Consider the following 25,245-nt stretch of genomic DNA (forward strand, 5'->3'; position numbering starts at 1 on the left):
CTGGAAGGCTTCACCCTGCTGGGAGAGGGCTGGTTGTCGTTCCTGAGGTGATGGCGGCAGGAGGGGGAGTGTCCCTGCGCCCCACCTCCACGTCGGCGGGAGGTAGATGTCTCTCACCCTGCTGTGGGAGAGGGAGACCGTCGGGTCACCTGTGAGGCGGGCAGCGTTGTCAGTCTCCCTGCCCAGTGGGGGTGGGGGGGATGGATGTGTTAGGGGGTTTGGGAGTGCCGCTGCCCCTGCCCCACTTGAAGGGGGGTTGTTGCTAGGGAGAAGATCTTCCCGCCGCGCCTAGCGGGTGGGGGAGGGAGAGGATGGCCCACCCCTCGGGCTGACAGGGCCTCGGTCTCACCGAGGTGTGGGCGTGGGTGTGGGTGGCTACCCTCCGGGGAGCGGTGCACCGCGCAGGCCTGCGTAAGGGTCGGTTTGGCGCCTGCGGGGGGAGGGGCGGGGAGCCACCCCGCGCTTCTCCCGCCTTCCGCGGGGAGGCGGGAATTCACGGTGTTTTTGGGGGAGGGAGGAGGGAAGTGCGAAGGCCCAGCCCCGTTGCAGATGCCGTGCTGAGGCTGTCGGGTTTCTGGGGGAGAGAGCAGGGGGCAGCCCAAGGAGTATCCTACGGAGGGTGGACTTGGGTTACCCTTCCTCTTGGCTCTCGGGACGGGAGCTGCCACCGGTTTCGTCCAGGGCGGGAGGGAAGGCAGCTGACACTCCAGGGTGGGCCCTGGAGAAGGGAAAGAAGTGGTTGAATTGCGTATAGGCTGATCTCCAGTTTCTTGTGAATTTGTTAGAGGTTGCAAGCTTTAGCTATCGTGTGTAAATTATCTAAAAAACATTTTCTTTTTAAAAAGAAACCTGTTGCTGTAGCTTAGTAATATTTAGTTTCAATGCCCCTGTGGGATGAGAATCTTGGACTCCATATCTAGTGAAATGTTAACGTAAAGCAGAGATTTCCAGCCCTAAGTTGTTTTTCTGTCCTATAGTATTTCCATTTACTTCAGAGGAAGTTGCAGAATTCTTACAGATAATTTCAGTTCACTTTGATTATTTTGAATGTTATGTCCATTTTATGGAGTGATAAAGCCTAGGGAGTGCCTTTTATGCTGTTCCGGTATTGCGTGTGGGGAAAGTTGGAAATCGAAGGCCTGTCCCTTGGAAATCTCTTTGTCCTTGACCATACTTATCAGATCTAGCTTGCCCTTGGTCATACTTATCAGATCTATCTTGGTAATGGTCTTGGGTTAAGAACCTTGAAGGAGGGATGCAGAGTTGTGTCTGGTGTTGGAATTTTAAGGCTTTGTGCTCTAAGGCAATAGGTTTTCTTAGGTAGGATAAAAATAGCAAGGAACCAGTTTCTGAGGTTGCAGCTAGGTGGTTAGAGAACAGAGCATGGGGGTGGTAAACTGAAGTGTGAAGAAGGGGGTGGACAGGTGAGAGAGATGTGGAAGGACAGAATAGGGTCACAGGAGGGATGGGGAGCAGGATGGGAGATGGGGAAAATATGCTTCCCTTAAAAATAAAGAGATCCTTATTTTAGGTGGAAGTTACAAAGCAAGTGCCAAGAAAGGCAGTTAATGGTAGAATGGCTGTCTTGTGGAAATTCACTTTAGATCTTAATGTTATCTGAGATTCCCCCCCTCTTGCAAATTCATTGTATATCAGCTTTAATTAGCATAGGGCTTTTAGGTGTAGAATGCTTTCATAAATATCCCTTCATTTGATCCACATGATGATCTGTGTTTGAAGTTAACAGCATATAATTGTATCCTCCATTTTTCAGATGACTGTTCTCATCTGAATTGTGGTTCAGGGACTTGAAGTGACTTGTGAGGTCTCTGAATTTTATATATTTATTTCTTTAAGGATTTTATTTATTTATTTGACAGAGATCACAAGTAGGCAGAGATAGAGGAGGAAGCAGGCTCCCCTGTGGGAGCCGATGTGGGGCTCGATCCCAGGATCCTGGGATCAGGAGCCTGGAATCAGGACCCCAGGACCCGAGCTGAAGGCAGAGGCTTCAACCCACTGAGCCACCCAGGTGCCCCGAGGTCTCTGAATTTTAGTTCAGTCCCTCTATATAGGACATGTCAGTACCCATTAATTCGAATGATTTGCCTGATATTTCAGATGTCCACACAAGCCTGTCTTTATTTTTTTTATTTTTATTTTTTTTTTAAATTTTATTCATTTATTTGACAGACAGAGATCACAAGTAGGCAGAGAGGCAGGCAGAGAGAGAGGAGGAAGCAGGCTCCCCGCTGAGCAGAGAGCCCGATGTGGGGCTTGATCTCAGAACCCTGGGATCATGACCTGAGCCGAAGGCAGAGGCTTTAACCCACTGACCAGGCGCCCCCAGCCTGGTCTTAATTAATTCAATGGCAGTATGGTTGAACTAGAAGAGATTAGAGTATACCAGATAATTTCTTAACAATCAAGGACCTAGGGAAAATTCTCAATCAGATTAGCATTCTTTCTTACCATTCCTATGCTTCCTTGAGACTCCTCAGGGTCAAGGAGTTGATGATAGTGGGAAGAAATAGAAACTATAGCCACTACTTCCTGAGCTTTTCCATTGTGCTTGTAGTACTACTCAGTGCTTTGTGTTCATGGTCTCATTTAATTCTGGCAACAACACTATGAGATAGCTACTGTGATGGTCCCTGTTGTGTAGGAGAGGACATTTGCAACTACAGAATGTAATCATATTTCTCTAATGACTTATTAATTTAAAATTTTTTTAAATTATTAAATATTTTAAGCATATAAGGTTTATAGGAAATAACATAATGCTACTATTATACACACACCATTCAGCTTTATTTTATTGATGTAGGCAGGCTGAATTGGAGCACTGGGGGCGGGGGTCCTTCTAATACCAGTTGACTGGGGTCCTTGGCTTTGTTCAGGATAAGAATCATATGGGAGCCAGGAGGAAGTGAGAACAGAGTTCGCTGAATAGTTAAGTGATAGAGGATAGCAGTTAGAGTGTCTGGGAGACTCCAAAAATGAAAAGTAAGTTACTCTGTCACTTGGGGTTATGGTTTCATATTGGAAAGGGTCCAGGGTTCATGTTCCTTCAGGAACCCAAGGAAGCCTCTAATCAAAGGTGAGTGTCAGGAGAATAGTAGGTGTTATTCCATAAATCACTGAAGGTAGGGGGTATTGATGCCAGTGTCAGGCAAGGTTTGTTTGAAGCTGATGTCTGTGAACCTGTTTGGGATCGGTTCTTCTTAGATGTTATCAGGTGTTTGGGGCCTAGGATGGAACTTAGAGAATGATTAACTTTCTTGTCTCCCTTTGGAGTGGCAACATAGCTTCTTTGTTTTATTCAGATGCAAAATGTAGACCTTGAAACAGGACTTAGCACAAGAACAGCAGAAATGGAATCTTTCTAAAATGGTATCCCTGCCCCCCCCCTTTTTTTAAATTTTTTTAAGCCCCTACATGGGGCCTGAACTCACAACCCTGAGATCAAGACCTGAGCTGCTATCAAGAGTTGGTTGCTTAACCAACTGAGGCACCCAGGCCTCTGGCATATATATATTTGATTTTTTTTTAAGATTTTATTTATTTATTTGACAGAGAGATCACAAGTAGGCAGAGAGGCAGGCAGAGAGAGAGGGAGAGGCAGGCTCCCTGCTGAGCAGAGAGCCTGATCCCAAGACCCTGAGATCCTGACCTGAGTCGAAGGTAGAGGCTTAACCCACTGGGCCACCCAGGTGCCCCCATATATATATTTTAAAGAAATTTCTACGTTCCCGATGTGGGGCTCAAAGGCACCCCTTGCCATATTTTTTATAGGTTTTTTTGTTAATTTTTAAAGATAAAACATTACAGATAGAATTGAAGGTATTCATACCCCCCCCACCACTTCTCTTCCTTCTCTACTCCCAGAGGTAAATCATTGTCCTGAATTTTGTGCTGCTTATTCCCATGCATGTTTTTATAATTTAATGATTGATACATGTATCCATACACTATATGGTATTATTTCTCTAACAGATTGCAAGGGAAAAAAAAGACGGGGAATCCGTAGATTAAAATACAAAACATATCCGCCAGTTGCAGTGTGTGGACTTATTTGGATACTGATTTTTTTTTTTAAGATTTTATTTATTTATTTGACAGAGAGAGATCACAAGTAGGCAGAGAGGCAGGCAGAGAGAGAAAGGAGGAAGCAGGCTCTCCGAGGAGCAGAGAGCACGATGCGGGGCTAGATCCCAGGACCCTGGGATCATGACCTGAGCCGAAGGCAGAGACTTTAACCCACTGAGCCACCTAGGTGCCCCTGATTTTTTTTTTTCTTTTAAAGATTTTATTTATTTATTTGCCAGAGAGAGACAGCGAGAAAGGGAACACAAGCAGGGGAATGGGAGAGGGAGAAGCAGGCTTCCTGTCACGCAGGGAGCCCAGTGTGGGTCTCGAACCCAGGACCGAGTTCATGAGGTGAGCCGAAAGTAGACACTTAATGACTGACCCACCCTGGCGCCCTGCATACTGATTTTTTTTTTTTTAAAGATTTTATTTATTTATTTGACAGAGATCACAGGTAGGCAGAGAGAGATTGGAGGAAAGCAAGCGCCCCATGGAACAGAGAGCCCGATGAGGGGCTCTATCCCAAGACCCTGGTATCATGACCTGAGCCTAAGGCAGAGGCTTTAACCCACTGAGCCACCCAGGTGCCCCATTTTTTTTTTAATCTTTTTTGTTTATTTGATAGAGAAACACGGCAAGAAAGGGAACACAAGCAAGGAGAGCAGGAGAGGGAGAATCAGGCTTCCCTTTGAGCAGGGAGTGTGATGTGGGGCTCGATCCCAGGACCCTCTGATCATGACCCAAGCCAAAGACAGACGCTTAACTACTGAGCCACCTAGGTGCACCCTGATTTTTTTTTTTATCTTTAAAAATAAGACATTTATAAAATAATTGCATACCTGAACCATGTGTTTTACAGTAAGGAATCCTTTTTATTTCTAGATGAAATGATGTGATGCCTGGGATTTGCTTCACAATAATCCCATAAAGGGGCAACTGGGTGGCTCAGTTGGTTAAGCAGCTGCCTGTGGCTCAGGGTCCTAGGATCTAGCCCCACGTGAGGCTCCTGGCTCAGCAGGAAGCCTGCTTCTCACTCTCCCTCTGCTATTCCCCCTGCTTGAGGGTGCACGCTCTCTCTCTCTCTCTCAAAACAAATAAATCTTTAAAAACAAAACAAACAAAGCAAGGTAATCTAATGAAGTTGGGGAACGAATGGGATAAGATTTGCTATGGGTTGATAGTTGTTGGCATTGTGGTGGGCATATGGGGGTTTGTTATACTGTTGTTACGTTTGTGTATGTTGTAAGTTACGTGTAATAAAAAGCCTTTTTAAAATGAGGAAATAAAATTGTGGAGAGAATGACTTGGGTAAATTAAAAATTATATATATGCATGTGTATGTGTGTGTTTACACACAATATTGTTTTGCATGCTTTTGCTCCCAAACATTGGAACATTCTCTGAAAGAAGCTCAGAAGAGCCAGCTCTGTGTCTCTGGATGTCATGTGGTATAGAGATTGATGCTTTCAGTTGTTGTGAAGGATATTGGCCCTGTGCATGCACAATCAAGTTTGCGAGTAACGATGTTTTTCTTCCAGTGAGATTTGGCCACGAGATTTGGCCACATTCAGGGATATCTCTCATCTTCTATTCTACCTGGGAAGTCAAGGGAAACCTGTGTGTAATAAAGTGGCTTAAATTATTTTTGCCAAGGGGGATCAAATGCCCTCTTCAGTCTTTATTTTTCATAGTATATTAGAGAGTGTACTGAAATTAGAAGGCTCCTGCTGTTTGTTGACCCACCCAGGGCATATCTGTGAGAAGGGTAACAGAGAAGACTTTACTTTTGGAATTAGACCTGTGTTTGGATCGTCGTTCTAGCGTTAATAGGTCTGTGTGCTTGGTTGAGTTACTTGATGCTTCTAACTATAGTTCTTAAGAATGAAGATTTATTGAACTCTTCATTGGGTCATGCCAGCTGCTTGAACTGGACCTTCCTTTTGGAAGGAGTTTGAGTGAGAGTGGAGTTAGTGGCTCAGAAAGGGCTTCTCAGAAATAGGGCTGCTTAACATTAGTGCCTGTGATACTTGTGCTTGACACCTATAAGCTTTAGACTTTTTCTTACTGCAGCCTAAAGAAATACTAAAAAATAACCTAGTCACTGGGCAGAGAAAACTACTTTTCTCTTCATAGAGGCACCTGCTTCAATGCCTGCAGTGCCTGGAACTCTCGTAACAATGCTGGAATATTGGTAAAATAACATAAAAAGTCTTAGCAGCCCTAAGTTTAAATAAAAAAGAAAGCTTAGTTTATTTGGCAAGGTCTGTGTTAGTTATGTTGAGGAGTTAAATTAGAAGTTTTAAAATTAAGAAAGGGGGCTTGGGTGGCTCGGTTAAGCAACTGCCTTCGGCTCAGGTCATGATCCCAGAGTCCCTAGATGGAGTCTCTCATCAGACTCCCAGCTCCAGTCGGAGTCTGCTTTTCCCTCTGACTTTCTCTCATGCTCTCTCTCACTATCTCTTTCTCTCAAAAATAAATAAATAAAATCTATTTTTTAAAAAAAGTTTTAAAATGGGGGGCACCTGGGTAGCTCAGTGGGTTGAGCCTCTGCCTTCAGCTCAGGTCATGATCTCAGTGTCCTGGGATCCAGCCCCGCATTGGGCTCTCTGCTTGGCGGGGAGCCCGCTTCCCCCTCTTTCTCTCCCTGCCTCTCTGCTTACTTGTGATCTGTCAAATAAATAAAATCTAAAAAAAAGGTTTTAAAATGTGTTTCACAGTGCCTGGTTTATTATTGGTACTTTATATTTCTTGCTGGCCCATCTCAGAAGATGAGTAAATTTAACTAAGTTTCTTCTTTTAAAAAAAAAATTATTTCTTTCCCCTCCAGTTTTATTGAGATATAATTAATATAGTATATTAGTTTAAGGCATACAGTGTAATGATAAATGTACATACTACTAAATGATTACCACAGTAAGAATAGTTAACATATATCACCTCACATAGTTGGTTTTTTTTTTAAAGATTTTATTTATTTATTTGACAGAGATCACAAGTAGGCAGAGAGGCAGGCAGAGAGAGAGAGAGAGAAGAGGAAGCGGGCTCCTTGCTGAGCAGAGAGAGGGATATGGGACTCGATCCCAGGACCCTGAGATCATGACCTGAGCCAAAGGCAGAGGCTTAACCCACTGAGCCACTTGGGTGGCCTCACATAGTTTTTTTCCTTGTAATGAGAACTTTTAAAACCTACTCTCTTAGCAACTTTCAAATATAAAATATAGTATTGTTAACTGTAGTCACCATGTTGTACATTATGTAAATCCTTTCTGAGTCTAAAGTTCTATAATCCTCTCCTTTCTCCAGAACTTTATTGTTCATACCATTTTATATTTTCTCATATTGGTGCATAACTTTTCAATTTATTGCCCTAGGAGGATTATACTTTTTTTTTTTTTTTTTTTTTAAGTAGGCTCCACGCTGGGCTTGGAGCCCAATGTGGGGCTCAAACTCAAAACCGTGAGATCAAGACTTGAGCCCAGATCAAGAGTTGGACACTTAATTGACTGAGCCACCCAGGTACCTAGATTATATGTTCTTTAAGGATGGAAAATGTATCTTTATTTTTTATTTTTAAAGATTTTATTTATTTGAGAGAGAGACAGTGAGAGAGATCATGAGAGGGGAGAAGGTCAGAGGGAGAAGACTGGAGCCCAGGACTCTGGGATTATGACCTGAGCCAAAGGCAAGTTGCTTAACCAACTGAGCCACCCAGGTGCCTTGTATCTTTGTTTTTTAAGAAACATGTTATCTTGTGCAGTGCTCAGAAAATGTCTTCTGAAAGAATGCATGAACTAAAGCTAGAATTCAGGATGTGGAGGGAAAGCGGGGTGGGAAAGTCACAGAAGGCGCTTTCCAAATTATTGAGTTTAGTGTTTAGGCATTTCTTACAGCTTCTCAGACATTGACATGATATGTGAAATACAAGGTTTTAATCACCTTCCCATCTAGAAAATAATTTAGGTCCATCACTGTTTAAAAGCTAGGTTTTAATAGTATAAATAATATACTGATATTCAAGTAGAATGACACTGAAGTCTTCTCTTGACGTCTCTCCGTTCCCTCATAGGTTTTAACAGTCATCAGTTTATATTTTTCTGTTCTTTGTGTTTATATATAAATTGAAAATGAGACTTCATGTTTGATCATGATTAACTTGTAGGTCTTGGTGGAATCTTAGACATTGCCTGGTTCCCATTTTATAAATGAGGAAACAAGTCCAAATGGTTAAGTGGCTTATGCAAATTACCACAGCTGGTTAGTGACAGAACCAGGACTACAAGCAAGATCTCAGTACTCTCAAGCCAGTATTCATCTTGCTGGAGCAAATGATATTCTTAAAGTACAGAATTGTTGGGAGGAAGAAAACTAGTTCCTTAGTTGCATAATTTTTCCTCTAAAGATTTTTTTGATGTTCTTGACTCAAAATCTAACTTTCTGGTATTTAAAAAAAATCAAGATCAAAATTAATAGGTGGAGCACCTTAAAGCATAATACAGTTGACTTTGTAATTAGCAGAGTTGAAAGTGATGAGAAGATCCTCTAATTTTCTTTGTGCCTGCAGGAAGGTGGGAGTCAATCATTTTGACAAGTCTCCTGAAAGGAACAGCTAGCGGGAGCTGAAACCTTTTTCCATTTGGTCTCGTGGCAGAGATCACACCAGCAGCTCCACACAGTATGGAAGACAATTCTTATATTCTTAAAGTTTTGTGTTTTTTTTTTTTTTATATTTCAGAAGTTGTACATTTGTTTTTTTCTAAAGTATAAACTATAAGAATCCAAATATTTTACATAATACATATTTGTTTTATTTGTATGTTGTGGATATCATTCCATGGTAGTATATACTGCTCTACTTCATTATGCTTTCAAATAGTTTTAAAGTGTTCCATAGTATGAATGTACCATGATTTCACTGAGCAGTTCTGGTGATGAACATTTAGGTTGTCTCTAATATTTGGCTATTTTAAATAATGTTGCTTTGAACATCCTTATAAATGTATCCATGTGCATTTGTATAGATATTACTGCAGGAAGAATTCACAGAATTGAAATTGTGGGGTCAAATGGTACTGCAGATTACTCTCCACAAGATACTGTGCTGACTTACACTCTTTGATACTGATAGTGTTTGAGGATGCTTGTTTCCTACATCCTTATCAACTTAGATATTATGGCATCTTAATTTTCACTATTTTGTTAGGACGAAAAGTCTGTCACTGTTCTAATGTGTATTTCCATGATTCTGGTAAGGTTAAATATCTTAAAATTATTTCTCATGTTACAAGTCACAATGTAAAGAATTTGAAATATAGGGACACCACCACTGTAGAACAGATAGAGGGGTAATTCGTATTTCTCAGTGAGACTGCCTCTTATTTTTCCAGATATGACGTGCTCACTAATGTCCTCTGAACAGTCTTCTGGAACTTCTCTCTTGCCTAAAGACAGTGCCCCATTTTCTTGGGGTTCTTTGGATGAGGATGGGTTGGATGACTCCTTGCTGGATCTGTGTGAGGGAGAAGAAGATGATGGCCATTTCAGTTTCACGGAGGAAGATATTCAAGAACTCTTGAAGGATGACGACCTTAAAGATGATAGCAGGCATATTGAGAAAGGAGAGAAAGGAAGTCAAATTCTGTTTGACACTTCCCAAGAGAAAAATTCATTGTACAGCTTGGGACCAGTAGCTGAGACCTCCGGCCTCTTAAAACTACCTCAGCTAAGTACATCAGTTGGTCATGGACCAACTCCTACTAAACCATTAAACAGACACTTTGCACTAGAAAAGAATCTTATAAAAATAACAGTTGTTACACCATTTGATCCAACAGTTTGTGATGCTGTGCTTGATAAGGACAAGACTGATTCATTCAAAGATACTGAAAAACCTTCCTCCCCTGGGGAAGAGATGAGAAAAGATGGTCTTAGCCCAAATGAGAGCAAACTGTGCACTGAGTCTGAAGGGATTGATCCCAGTAATTCTGCTTGGGATGTGCCCCCACTTTCTTCTCCTTCAGACAGTGACTTTGAACAAACTATGTCTGATAAAAATATACTTGAGAGTAAGAGACCTACACCTGTATTCTCTCAGATCGTGGACCATTCAGAGACTCCTAATACGGGGTCATCCTGGAAAAATGGATCACATAAATCAAATTGTGAAGTGAGGTTTCCGGTTGTTTCCAGTTCATCAAACAAAGTAAGTATATTTTTTCAAGGTAGATAGAAAAGTTATTTTCATTTAAAGCTGTATAGCAGAAATTTGTATTCATCAAACAAATTGGGATTTGAATCCTGACTAGAACTGTGACCTTGGGAAAAGTGTTTAGCTTCTCTGTTTCCTCATATTTCTTACCCATATATTGTGTTAAATATTACTTCACAGTATAGTAAGGATTAATGATATAATATATTTATAGTAATTCATATATAATAATAAATTATTACTTACTGAATAATTACTAAGGTAATGATGATTTTACTACTATTTCCCCTTTCTTTGGGTTTCAGCTTAATTCTCAATCTCTGGTGCCATATTAAACGAGGCACAGCACCTGATCAGCTCCTGAAAAGCTGAAAAAGCTTAGGCAATTTACCTAACCTCTTTGAACCTGATTCCCTATTTATCAAATGGACATACCACTTACGGTTTCTTTCTTTTCCTTAAAAGTATAATCACTATCTCATTTAAAGTATCTGTCATTGTGCCTGGTACATAGGAGGGTTCAGAAATATGCCTCTGTAGCCTTTATTAAGAATATGTCCATAAATAGTGTTTTCAGCTTTGTCCTTAAAATTATCTTTCCTTCTACTCTGAACGAAAGCAGGATGTTCTTGACAAGGATTCGGGGAGGCTGAAAGTCAATGAGAGAAGACTAGTCAAAGTCCCTCCAGTTCTACAAAACAAAAGAAGGTAACAGTATGATAATATTCTAATTTCTGTTGGTTCTCTTCAATTTCTTTCTTCCCCACCTCAGTTCTCCCTTAGTGTAAAACCATGTACCAGATGTAAGCATACTTTTAAGTGCTGGGACCGCTAATGTGTTAGCTGTGTGACCTTGGGCAAGTCACGTGACCTGTGACTTCAGTTTGTCTGTCAACAAATGAGGCTAATGATGCCTTCTCCGCTGCCTCACAAGTTATTTGGGGAGTAAAAGAGACTTATTAGTGAAAGCACTATATAAATGTAAGATTTCTTTTCCTGGGCATCCGGAAACTTGGTCATAGATATGACAGGAGGTTAGAATAATTTTTTTTTTAACGATTTTATTTATTTTTATTTGACAGAGATCACAAGCAGGCAGAGAGGCAAGGCGGAGGCGGGAGGGTGGAGTTGGGGGGAAAGCAGGTTCCCCGCTGAGCAGAGGGACTCAATTCCAGGACCCTGAGATCATGACCTGAGCCAAAGACAGAGGCTTAACCCACTGAGCCACCCAGGAGCCCCTAATTATTTAACACAGATATTAAAATACAGTTATGTAGAAAATCCTTTTATTATCTCTCCCAACTTGAATGCAATTGTCCTTGGGGAAAAATTCTAGTAGAGATTGCAGATTTGGGTCATCTTTTTGGTCTGTTCTCTTGTTGCCAGGAGATGGCAGTGTCTCTACATGGGCCTTCTCAATTAACAAAGCTGTTTTTTAGGTTGAGTCAGATTGGCTTCCTTATAATGTAATTTAAAAATTTTTTTTGATTACACAGATACTAAGTCTTTCTGCTTGAAGTTTTTTATTTTTTTTTAAGATTTTTATTTAAGATTTTATGTATTTATTTGACAGAGAAAGAGAGAGGAGGAGAGTGCACAAGTAAGGGGGAGTGACAGGCAGAGGGAGAGGGAGAAGCAGATTCACTGCCGAGAAGAGAGCCCAATGCAGGGCTCCATCCTAGGACTCTGGGATCATGACCTGAGCCAAAGGCAGATGCTTAACTGACTGAACCTCCCATGCACCCCACTGCTTTAAATTTTCAAAAATATATTTAAAATAAGGCTAAAGTCCCCTTTGACTATGCTCCCTGATGCCAGTTTTTTGTTTTTTGGTTTTTTTTGTTTGTTTTGTTTTGTTTGCATAATTGAGGGAAACTTTGTGACTTAACTTACAGTGGAAATTATACCAAGGAGCCAAGTGAGGCTACTTGGGACAGTTATGTACTTATTATCTCAATATTCTCTTCCACTGACTCCACAGTTACCAGTGCAGTAAGGATGAGCAAGGGCCAGACATTGTTCTTGCCAAGGTCACCAGTGTTCTAATTGCCACATCCAGCTGGTTCTTTTTAGTCTTTATCTCATTAAGTTTTTCTGTGGCTCTGTCAAGTTAGCTATGTCCTGATTAACCTTGAATTACTCAACAAGTGCTTTCTTTCTCTAGGGACTAGATAATCTTCACTTTTTTACGCCTTGTTAGCAGGAGTTTGTATCTGTTTCTCATCTTCCCTTTTACCTTATCTCCATGCTTGATTTCAGCGATATACTGTGTGATTGATAATGTTTTCTGTCACTGGATCTTAAAAGAGTATTTTGCCTCCGAAAGTTAGTTGTTCTAACTAATCAGCAATATATGAGTTCTCTCTACAAAGCACTATACTCATGGTTCTAATGGACTGTTTTTCCTCCTGATTTGCTTTGTTCAAGGACTAATGTTTCGACGTTTTCACAGTCAGATCTAGAAAAGCAGAAGGAAAGTTATCTCAAGGAAGTCATTGCTCATATAACATGCCCGAAGGACGCTAACCAAGGTAACATGGTAGAATGGCCTGTAAAAGATGTGATGGGATTTTTCTTTTTTCCAGTGTAATATGAATTAAACTGGGAGATTATTTTTAGTTTTCTTAAATTGATGAGAGAGAGAACTTTCTTACCCACAGATTTTTACTTGAAGGGATTACCTAACCAAATAAGATCCTAAGTGGTTTGGCTAACCAGTATTAGAGGGGATCTAAGGAGACTCATACCAGTACATGAAGAGTGCTTCCCCCATGGTTGAGGGTTGTAACCAGACCCATAGTTTTTGGATAGGGAATTTTTTGTTGGAAAAATAGAAGTGGATGACCAGGGGCTGCTTAGTAATCGTTAGTTTTTTATTTAGAATTATTTCTTTTCCCTGTTTCCTTTAGGATTTAAATGTAAAAAGCAAGCATTTCAAATACCATTTTGCATCTTGACATTTGAATAAAAGCTCTTAAAAGGTTTTGACTACCTTCCAAATTCTTCAAGCTGACTTCTCCCTGGCTCACTAAAAGCTCTTAGAAACCAAAATGACTGGATTCTTTCTTCAGCCCTCAAGAGATTATTATTGTCTATGTTATTACTCATTCTGGACTAGTAGCTGATGGTAAATGGAGGGGAACTTGTGGCCTCTAATGAAGGTGCCAAGATCAGAGAGGTACTGATAAAAGGATTCTTTCTCATAAAGATTGCTCCATATTCCGTCATCTTCAGCTTCTTTGTTCATTAAGCAAGCCTTTCTCAACCACTTTCAGTGGTGCTAGGTTTGAAGATTAGGGATTGGAAATATAAAGAGGACCGAAGTAGGGTCCTGGCTCTCTAGGAATTGATAGTTCACAGAAGGAAAAGATAATTATACCACAATATTGATTAGAATATCTCTAATCAGTAGAGATATAATTCTAATAGAATTATGCATAAAATGCACTAGGAGCAAGGAAGAAGCACTTCTGTTTGTGTTTGGGGAAAGTAGAAGATGGGGAAGAGGGATGCTCTAGCTAGTCTCCATGGGTAAGATAATTGTGTTACTAAGAGATCTGTCATAAATCACCAGGAAGAGTTTTAGGGGAACTTTTGGCTAAAAGATTCAGAGAAAATGCCCCTTTCCTTACAAATCTTTAATTATTTAGTAGTTTTAGAACTACATCGGCCAGAAGAATTTTTCATTCCAGGTCCTTTTATTTTTTAGTCACAGATTTCATTAAGCATTCAAATGCTACTACTTGTTCTGATTGCTCAGCCCTTTGTGAGTGCTCTTTGTTTGAACTATTTTAAAGGTCTGGTGGAACTAGAGACACTCCTCTCCTTGGAGAGGGGCTTGGACCCTCTTCACCTGGGTGATTGATTGGAGGGGCAGATTAAAAGAACTTTGTGTATGTTTAACCTCTGTGGAAGAGACTTGGACATTGCTTTTCCCTCTCTGAAGTGACTTTCTTTTACGTCCTAGGCAATTTGGAATGATGATATCCAATTATATTTTCCTTTCTCATTTGGGGCATTTAGAAAAGAAAATTTCACAAGAAAAGCTGTGAGCAGCTGCTCATGTTTGTAGCATCTTTTCCTGTCTCTTTCCCATTCAGCAGTCCTTCTCCCACTATACCATAATAATTTATATCCCACGAGGAACAACTAGGATAATGCAGATAGAGTAGACAGCATACTTTAGTGATTGGGAAAGTAAAGTCTAGTCTAGAGTTAACTTCTGAATGCATATTCTAGCTGCAGTGCTTAACTGGCTGTGTGACCTTGAGCCAATAAAACTCCGTTTTCTCATTTGCAAAATGGGTATAATTATGAGGCTTAACAATATGTGAAAATTTAGGTACAAATGTAATGATAGAACAGTACCTAGCCATGGTTGCCAACATCTGTTGAATACTTGGTATTATTTGCAAGAAAGGGTATCCTTTCACACTGAAGTTTTTATAGGTGAAATTGTGTGATGCCAGGTACTGGTTTTCAATTTTGAAAAAACAACAACAACAAAAAAAAAACTAAAAAACTGAAACAGTGAAAAATTAGAGGAAACAGCTTTAACAAAATGTTGGTGAATGAAGCTCAGTAATAGTTATGTGTGGATTCATTATGTTATTTTCTACTTTGTATTTGAAAAAATAACCGTAATAAAAAAGTTTTTTTTTTTTAAGTGCATCTTTTAGGGGATTCCTTTTTAATGTCTAAGAATTGTGAACATCACCAGTTACTCTAAAAATTTCACAGGTATCCACTGCTTGCTTCTGCTTTCTAGGAACCTAGTATGATACCATGTTCTTGTGTTCCTTCCCACTGCCCACTATTCGTGCATTCAGAGTTTAAAGATTATATACTCATTTGCAAAGGAAGAGTGGGGGCATATTTCATTGTTCCTCTATTTATATATGAAGTAAAGAGCAGCCAGAAGCAAACAGAGGAAGCATATAGTGCCTCCTGTCCTTTTTGATACTTATAGTGCTATGTCACCTTGGAAAAGTGTAATTGTTCAAGTTCTTTATTAGATACAGAGAAATTAAAATTAGTAGGTTCAAATGTAGTTGCTGCCAATTCAGTTTGAATCCTTTCCATTAGGTTAGTCATCTTTCACTTTATCAATAATGTATATATTATTGATACAGAATATGATAATGTAAATCATCCTTCAACTTCATTATTCTAGTATCTCTTTTTAATTTAATGCCACGTGAGTCTCTTAATAGCATTTAGAAAGAAATACGAACAACTTCTTCCTCACATTCCGGCTCATGGAAAACTTTATATGAAATTATAAATTCTTAGAGTAGTAAAGGCCATTAAGATCATCTCTTTACTCTCTTAATATATAAATCTTTTTTATATATCTTTGTCCAGTGACCATTCAGCCTTTGCTTAGAATTCTAATAATACAAAACTCATTAAATCATGAAGCAGGCCATTCATTGCTTAAAAAATTCTAATTCTTAGGAAAGTTATTTCTTACATTGAGCCGAACTGCTTCCCTGTAGTTTCCAGTGGTAGTTTCTAGTTCAGTCCTCTGGGAACACAAAAAATAGCTATTACCTTCCAAATACTTAATGTAATTTAAGTACCTTTTCATGTTAAATATCTCAGGATTTTTAATGATTAGAAAGTATTATATAATTTATTATTCCTTCTTGGATAATTAGGTTGTCCCATTTTCATTAGTAATGCTGCAGTGAACATTCTGGTCAATAAATATTTATGTACAACTCTTATTTCTATAGGATGAATACCTAGAAGTGGAATTGCTGGGTAAAGTATATAAATATTTTGAAAACCTCTGTTACATGTTACCAGATTGTCCTGCCCCCCAAAATTGTATTAATTTTTATTGTCACCAATTTGATAGGTAAATTTTAACATACTTTGTTTAATAATTAGTGAGGTTAAACACTTTTTATTGATGTTTTTTGAAATATGTATTTAATTATTTAAAAAAATCATCTAATACCTAGTTTGTATTCCAGTTTCCCCAGTTGTCCCAGAAATGTCTTGTATTGTTTAAACAGGATCTAACCAAGGTTCACATGTTTAATTATTGTCTCCTTAGTCAATCCTAATCTAGGTCACTTGTTTGTAGATTGTCTCACATTATGAATTGTGTCTAATTGTTTCCCTGTGGTGTCATTTAACTTGTTCCTCTATTCGCCTGTATTTCCTATGAAATGGAAGTTGGATGTAGAGGAGGGATTAGATTCAGAGTAAGCATTTCTGGCTGGTGTAATTCATATGTACTGTTGTGTGTTCATCCTGTATCATACTGGGGGCACCGCCTTATGACAGGTGATCTAATAGTGATGCTAAGTTTGATTACTTGGTTAAAGTGTTAACTGCCATGGGCCACCTGGGTGGCTTAATCCTTATGCGTCTGCCTTCAACTTAGGTCATGATCCCGGGGTCCTGGGATCGATCCCTGCGTGAGGCTCCCTGGTCTGCGTGAGGCTCCCTGGTCTGCGGGAAGCCTGCTTCTCCCTTTCCTACTCCCCCTGCTGTGTTCCCTCTTTCACTTTCTCTTTCTGTCAAATAAATAAATAAAATCTTAAAAAAAACAACAAAACGAGAAACCAACGAGCCTTTTTCCTTCCCTGTAGTCCTGGTAACCACCATACTGCTTTCTGTTTCTATGAATTTGCCTATTTTAGATACTTTGTGTAAGTGGAATCAGACAGTACTCTTCATTTTGTGACTGGCTTATTTCATTTAGCTGTAATGTCCTCAAAGTTCACCGTTGTTGTAGCGGTGCCAGAAGAATTTCCTTCCTTTTTATGGCTGACTAATGTACCACACTTTATCCATTTATCCTTCAATGGACACTTGAGTTGCTTCCACCTCTTGGCTGTTGTGAATGGTACTGCTTTGAACTTGGGTGCTTATCTGCTAGAGATACCTATCTCCTCAAGACCTTGCTTTCAGTTCTTTTGGATTTATGCCCAGAAATACTGTTAGATCATATGGTAATTGTGCTTTGAATTTTTTGAGGAACCTCCTTACTGTTTGCCACAGTGGTTGTACTATTTTATAACCCCACCAATAGTGTACAAGGGTTCATTTCTCTACATCCCCACCAACGCTTATTATTTTCTGTTTTCTGGTAGTAGTTGCCTTAAATGGTTGTTCTATCTATATCCGTCAGTATTACAGCTATGTGAATATTGCTCACTGCAAAGTCAGTAGTATACTGTGGTTTCAAACATTTTCTTGAATCGTTTGTTTTTATGGAGTGGTTCATGGCCTCACTTACTTTTTTTTTTAATAAGATTTTATTTATTTATTTGACAGAGATCACAGGTAGTCAGAGTGACAGGCAGAGAGAGAGAGGAGGAGGAAGCAGGCTCCCCGCCGAGCAGAGAGCCCGATGTGGGACTCGATCCCAGGACCCTAGAATCATGACCAGAGCCGAAGGCAGAGGCCTTAACCCACTGAGCCACCCAGGCGCCCCAGCCTCACTTACTTTTTAAACTATGAATTAATTTATCACTATTTTTTTTTTTACAAATGCAACTTACTTCTTTATCTATGTTGCCTGTGTGTCTGTGTCGTGCCCCTCCACAAATGTTCAGACATACCCAGTAATCTATCCACTCCTTTAAAATTTCTTCTGGAAACCTTTCTAGAGCCTTGTGTTCTGCTCCATTCTATACTGTTTGTTCTCCTATCCAAGTACTAACCAGGCCCGACCCTGCTTAGTTGTTCTCTAGCCTTGCTGCAGAGCTGTCATCCTAGTGTTTGCCTTTGCTGCCCTTCTGGGTTGAATCCTGTTCCTAGATCCCCATTTCTTTTCTTTCTTTTTTTTTTTTTAAGATTTTATTTATTTATTTGACAGAGATCACAAGTAGGTAGAGAGGCAGGCAGAGAGAGAGGAGGAAGCAGGCTCCCCGCAGAGCAGAGAGCCTGATGCCGGGCTCAATCCCAGGACCCTGAGATCATGACCTGAGCCAAAGGCAGAGGCTTTAACCCACTGAGCCACGCAGGCACCCATAAGTCCCCATTTCTTCCTCTTGATCTGTTTTAGTGGAGCACATTCTTTGAGAATTTCTAAGAAAGTGATAGATAAATTTGGGTGGCCCTTCCATATCTGAAAACATCTCTTTCCTCATACTTGATTGGTAGTTTGGTATAGAATTATAAATTCAAAGTCATTTTTCCTCAGAGTTTTGAAGGCATATATCTAATGTTCTTGTTAAGTCTGTTACTGGGGGGCCTGGGTGGCTGAGTGGGTTAAAGCCTCTACCTTCGGCTCAGGTCATGATCCTGGGGTCCTGGGAGCCCCGCATTGGGCTCTCTGCTCAGCAGGGAGCCTGCCTCCTCCCCCTCTCTCTCTGCCTGCCTCTCTGCCTACTTGTGATCTCTTTCTGTCAAATAAATAAATAAAAATCTTCAAAAAAAAAAAAGTCTGTTATTCTAGTCACAATACTTATAATTTAATTTTTATTTTAATGTAACCTGTTTTTTTCTTTCTGGAAAGTTCTTATTCTCTTTATCCATTATTTTATGCAAATTATTCCACTTGCTGGGACATTTTCAGATTCTTATTGACTACTTTCATAATCACATTTACGGTTTCTAAGAGTTTTCCTTTTTTGTTCCCTTTGCATATTATGTTGTTCTTATTTTATGAACTAATTGCTTATCTCAAGATTTTTTCTTTCTTTCTTCTTTTTGTTTTGTTTTGTTTTGTTCTGTTTTGTTTTGTTTAAAGATTTTATTTATTTATTTGAGAGGGAGAAAGAGAGAGCACCCAAGAGCAGGAGGAAAGAGAAGCATATGGGATCCAATCTCAGGACACTGGGATCATGACCTGAGCTAAAGGCAGTTGCTTAACTAACTGAACCACGAGGTGCCTCAATTTTCTTTTTTGAGTAATAAGTCAAATATAGTAAACTGCACAAAATTAACATGGACAACTTGTTGAGTTTTGACATTTCTATACACCCCTGAAACTAGCTGCAATTAAGATAAATATACCACACCACCAAGTTTCTTTGTGCCTCTTTATAATTCCTCCTTCCTGTCTTTCCTTGCCACCTTCATTTCCCAGGTAACCACTGATCTGCTGTCACTAGAGTTTGTAATTTCTAGAGTTTTGTGTAAATGGAATCATATAGTATATATACTAGCTTCTTTCTCAAAGCATAATTATTTTGAAATTCATAATTTTGTTGATATTTTATTCCTTTTCACTGCTGAGTAATATTCCATTATAGAAATATACCATGATTTGTTTATCCATTCACCTATTGATGGGCATTTGGGTTGTTTCCAAATTTTGCCTATTAAAAATAAAGTTGTTATGAATATTAATGTACAGATCTTTGTATGGATATGCTTTCATTTTCCTTGACTAAAAATCTAGGGGTAAAATGACTGGGCCATATGGTCGGTATATGTTTAATTTTTTTAAGAAACTACCAAACCTGGGACATCTAGGTGGCTAAGTCTGTTAAGCATCTGACACTTGATTTCTGCTCAGGTCACAGTCTTAGGGTCGTGAGATTGAGTCCCACGTTGGGCTCCATGCTCAGCGGGGAGTGCTTGAGATTTTCTCCGTCTGCCCCTCTCCCAGCTCATGCGCATCCACTCACTCTCTCTCAAATAAATAAATCTTAAAAACAAACAAACAAAAAAAAAAAAACCACCAAACTTTTCCAAAGTGGTTGTACTATTTTATATTCTCACCAGCAATATATGCTCCCATCCTTATGAAGGATTGTTCATTGACAGTATATAGAAATTCAGGTGATTTTTATACATTAATCTTATTCTGTAGCCTTGCTAATAAACTCTGCTTGTTAGTGTTGGTGCCTTTTTTGTCTATCACCTCAGTTTATGATCATGTCATTAGCAAATAATCACATTTTTACTTGTTCCTTTCCAATTTGAATGCCTTCTATTTAATTTTTTTGCCATATTGCACTGGCTAGAACCGCCAGTATAATGCTTAATACAAGTAATACAAGTAACTTGTTGCTGATCTTACCAGGAAAGCATTTAGTCTTTCATTGTTACGTTAGCTATTATGTTAGCTATATCTCCTAGATACCCTTTATCAAATTTGCAGTGTTCTCTCCTGTTTATAGATTGTTGAGAGTTTTATTAGAAGTGGATATTGGATTTTGTCAAATACTTTGTCTACATCTGTTAAGGTGATCATACAGTGTTGTGTTTTTTAAAGTCCATTAATTGGAGAATGATATTTGATTTTCTAGTGTTAAGCCAGTGGCACATTTCTGGGTTTTATGCATTCTGCACTTGGTCTTAAAGTATTATCCTTTTAAAGTAATAGCCTTGGGTTGATTTGCTAAAATTTTATTATGCATTTTTGCATCTGCCTCAGTAAGGGATATTGGTCTATACTTGTACTTTCTTTTTTTTTTTTAATGTTTTGTTTATTTATTTGACAGAGACAGCAAGAGAGGGAACACAAGCAGGGAAAGTGGGAGAGGGAGAAGCAGGCTTCCTGCTGAGCAGGGAGCCTGATGCGGGGCTGGATCCTGGGACCCTGGGATCATGACCTGAGCTGAAGGCAGGTGCTTAACAACTGAACCACCCAGGCGCCCCTGCACTTAGAATTTCTTGATTTGGTCTTGGTATCAGAGTAATGTTGGCCTTACAGAATGAATTGGGAAGTATTTCTACCTCTTCAGATTTTCTGGAAGAGTTTATATAGGAGAATTGGTATCTCTTTTTGGGTAAGCTTTGGTTGTCTTTCAAAGAATTTCATCTAAGTTGTTAAATTTATTAGCATGAAGTTAATAACATTACCTTATTAGCCTTTTATGTATCTATTTATTTCTGTTTATTTATTTATTTTAAAGATTATTATTTATTTAGAGAAAACCAGTATGCATTTAGGGACAGGAGAAAGGGAGAAAGAGAATCCCAAGTAGACTGCTCTGAGCACAGAGCCTGAGGGAGGGTGGCTGGGCTTGCTCTCATGACTGGAAGATCATGCCCTGAGCGGAAGTCAGGAATCAGACGGTTAAGGTTAACCGACTGAGCCACCCAGGTGCCCCGCCTTCTACATGGTATTCTGTAGTAATGTCATCTTTCCCATTTTGGTATCAGTAATTTGTGTTTTCTCTCTTCTGGCTCTCAGGCTGGCTCTCAGTCTGGCTGAGTTTATGAACACTATGATGTAATACTTTCTTAAAATAGAACCCAGCTTTTGTTTTGCTGATTTTTCTCTTTTTCTATTTCATTGATTTTCATTCTGATATTTATTATGTCCTTTTTTCTGCTTGCTTTGAGTTTCCTTTGCTCTTTTTCTAGTTTCTTTAGATGGTTGCTAAGACCATTTATTTGAGACCTTTCTTTTCTAATTTAGTAAGGGATGTTAGGAGCAAGAGGAAATAAATTCATACAGCCAGTCTGTTTGTCTGGATGCCTTGACCTTTTTTTAAAAATCAACTTTACTGAGATATACTTTACATGCAGTAAAATGTACCCATTTTAAGGATGCATTTTGCTGAGCTTTGGCAAATTTGTGCATCTGTGAAATCCATCACAACAGTCAAGATTAATAGAACATTCCCACAATACCCAAAATCTCCCTTGTGCTCCATCTCAGTCATTCTGTCCCTGCCCGGCTCCTGTGCTGGGAAAGTGCTGATTTCTTTTTGGTCACTATAATTAGATTTGTCTTTTCTAGAGTTTCATATAAATGGTGTTTGTGTTTGGCTTCTTTTACTTGGAATAATTTTTACATATTTATCCATGTTGTTGTGTGTATCAGTTCTGTAGTTTACTGCTGGATTTTTCCTTGTATTAATATACTGTAGTTTGGTCATTGTTGAATGGCATTTGTGCTTCTAGTCTTCGGCTGTTATGAATAAAGCATCTATGAGCAATCATACATGGGTTTTGTATGGATGTGTGTTTTCATTTCTCCATGGTAAATAATTAGGGGAGTGGAATTGCTGAGTCATATAGTGTTTGTATAACTTTCCCCAAAGTGATCATACTATTCATTGTGAGTTTTGTATTGCAGAAGCTTAGGTTCTTTTTTATATATATGCATATCTAGTTATTCTAGCACCATTTGTTGAAAAAGTTATCCTTTCCAAGGGTTTCTGAATTCTCTATTCTGTTCATTGGTATGCATGTCTATTCTTATGCCAATATTATACTGTCTTGATTACTATAACTTTATAGCAAGTCTTGAAATTATTTGGATTTCTATAATTTTTTTAAAAAATTAACTTAAAAAAAATTAACTTCAGCTTGTCAGTTTATTCAAAAACACCTGTTGGGTATTTCATTGGGATTTTATTGAATCTATAATAGATCATTTTGGGGAGAACTGACTTCATAACAATACTGAGCCTTCTAATCTGTGAACAGGATATATTTCCACTTATTTATTGCCTTGTTAATTTCTGTCAGTAACATTTTGTACTTTTTTTTTTTTTAAAGATTTATTTATTTATTTGACAGAGAGAGATCACAAGTAGGCAGAGAGGCGGGCAGAGAGAGAGAGGAGGAAGCAGGCTCCCTGCTGAACAGAGAGCCCGATGCGGGACTCGATCCCAGGACCCCGAGACCATGACCTGAGCCGAAGGCAGCGGCTTAACCCACTGAGCCACCCAGGCACCCACATTTTGTACTTTTTATTGTACAGATCTTGCATGTATTTTGTTAATTCATTCATTGATATCTCAGTGCTTTTTATAATTTAATGAACTGTCCAACCCATAAGTGTAGTCACCATCTGTCAACGTACAATATTACTAAAATATTATTTACAGTGTTCTGTATGCTGTACCTTTCATTTCCGTGACTTATTTATTTCATAAATGGAAGTTTGTACTTCTTAATTTCCTTTATCTGTTTCACCCATTCCCCCTCTCTTCCTGCTAGCAACCACCAGACAACCAAAGAACAACCAAAGTAGAACAACCAAAGTTTGTTCTTTGTATTTAAGAGTCTGTTTGAATCTTTTTTGTTGTTTCTGTTCATTTGTTTTGTTTTTTAGATTCCACATATAAATGAACTCATGATATTTGTCCTCTATCTTTCTTACTTCACTTAGTATTAGACCACCTAGGCCCATCGATGTTGTTGCAGATGATAAGATCTCATTCTTTTTTATGGCCAACTAATATTCAAGAGAGAGAGTGTATGTATATGTATCACATCTCCTTTATCCATTTATTATAGACAATTTGGTTGCTTCCATGTCTTGGCTATTGTAAATAATGTTGCAGTAAATATAGGGGTGCATATATATTTTCAAATTAGTGTTTTTTGCTTTCTTTGGGTAAATACCCAGAAGTGGAATACTGGATCATATGTTATGTTTAATTTTAATTTTTTGAGGAACTTCCAGTACTGTTTTCCATAGTGGCTGTACCAGTTTGCATTCCCAGCAGTAGTCCACAAAGATTCCCTTTTCTCCACATCCTCACCAATACTTGTTATTTTTTGTTGTTTTAGTACTAGCCATTCTGACTAATGTGAAATGATACTCATTGTGGTTTTGATACTTGGTAACATTTTAATGAATCCCTTAGGGTTTTCTGCTTTAACATGATGCTCTCTCCAAATAAGGGTAGTTTATTTTTTCCTTCCAATCTGTAGGCCTTTTGTTTCTTTTTCTTGCCTTGCTGCACTGGCTAAGACCTGTAGTACCTTAAGTAGAATATTAGCTGTAGGTTTATCATAGATACCCCATAGGTTTGAGGAAGTTCCTCTTCCCCTTCTGTTCATTTGGTTGAGGAAGTTCTCCTTCTGTTCTAAGGTTGGGAGAGTTTTCAGCATGAATGAGTGGTGAATATTATCTGTTGAATTTTCTGCAGTTATTTAGAAGGTCATATAGTATTTCAGCTTATTCTGTAATGTGGTGTGTTACATTTATTGATTTTTGACTCTTAGGCTAACTTGCTTTCCTGGATACACTCACTGTCCTTACTGAATTATCCTTAAGTTTGCTAATATTTTTAATAGTTTTTAATGTCTTATTTGTCTTGTTTATAAGAAGTTTTGATTTTTGGTTTTTCTTGTATTGTCCTCTAAGTATCATGGTAGTACTGACTTCATAAAATGAGTAGGGAGGTGTTCTTTCAGTTTATGTAGGATTGGTATTATTTCTTCCTTTAAATGTGTGATAGAATTTTATCAGTGAAGCCACTTAACCTTGGAGGGTTTTTATTTTTCTTTCTTTCTTTCTTTTTTTTATTTTCAGAATTTCTTTGAGTCCATTTCAATAATTTCTGTCTTACAAGGAATTTGCCCATTTTATCTAAGTTCATTATTTTATTGGCATAAAATTATTCATAATGGTCCTTTATTATTCCTTTAATTATTATAGGATCTGTAGTGATGGTCACTGTTTCATTTCTAATATTGGTAACTTGTCTTTTTATTTTCTTGGATGATCTAGTTAAAGGTTTATCAATTTTACGGATTTTTTTTTTTGTCCCCAAAGCAAATGTTTAGTTTCATATTTCTGTATTATTTTTGACTATTTCATTTTTATTCTTTTCTCCACTTTGTTGTTGCTTTTCTTCTATGTACTTTGGGTTTAATTTGGTCTTCTAGCTTTTTTATTTTTAAGATTTTACTTATTTGACAGACAGAGATCACAAGTAGGCAGAGAGGCAGGCAGAGAGGAGGAAGCAGAGTCCCCACTGAGCAGAAAGCCCAGGTGCGGGGCTCGATTCCAGGACTCTGAGATCATGACCTGAGCTGAAGGCAGAGCCTTAACCCACTGAGCCACCCAGGCACCCCTCTTCTAGCTTTTTATTTTTTATTTTATTTTTTTAAACACATTCAATTTTTTTTAAGATTTTATTTATTTGTTTGACAGAGATCCCAAGTAGGCAGAGAAGCAGGCAGAGAGAGAGGAGGAAGCAGGCTCCCTGCTGAGCGAAGAGCCTGATGCGGGGCTTGATCCCAGGTCCCTGAGATCATGACCTGAGCCGAAGGCAGAGGCTTTAACC

At 38.8% G+C, this 25,245-nt stretch overlaps 1 protein-coding gene across 12 annotated transcripts in view; it reads left to right on the plus strand.

Annotated features, from left to right (window-relative positions):
* The window catches only part of LOC101674085 (S100P binding protein), a 55,265-nt gene that overhangs the window by 14,900 nt on the left and 15,120 nt on the right, over window positions 1–25,245 (plus strand). For 3 of the 12 annotated variants that reach the window (XM_004740885.3, XM_004740883.3, XM_004740882.3), the window contains exons 2-5: window positions 8,651–8,761; window positions 9,474–10,288; window positions 10,914–11,002; window positions 12,722–12,825. In XM_004740885.3, coding sequence (XP_004740942.1) covers window positions 9,476–10,288; window positions 10,914–11,002; window positions 12,722–12,825 — 1,006 coding nt within the window. In that variant the 5' untranslated portion in view covers window positions 8,651–8,761; window positions 9,474–9,475. The other 9 variants (XM_004740887.3, XM_004740886.3, XM_045064141.1 and 6 more) reach the window with 8 other exon arrangements.

The sequence above is a fragment of the Mustela putorius genome, unplaced genomic scaffold (genome assembly GCF_011764305.1).
Source record: "Mustela putorius furo isolate JIRA1106 unplaced genomic scaffold, ASM1176430v1.1 tig00003853_pilon_pilon_pilon, whole genome shotgun sequence".
Classification (NCBI taxonomy): Eukaryota; Metazoa; Chordata; class Mammalia; order Carnivora; family Mustelidae; genus Mustela; species Mustela putorius.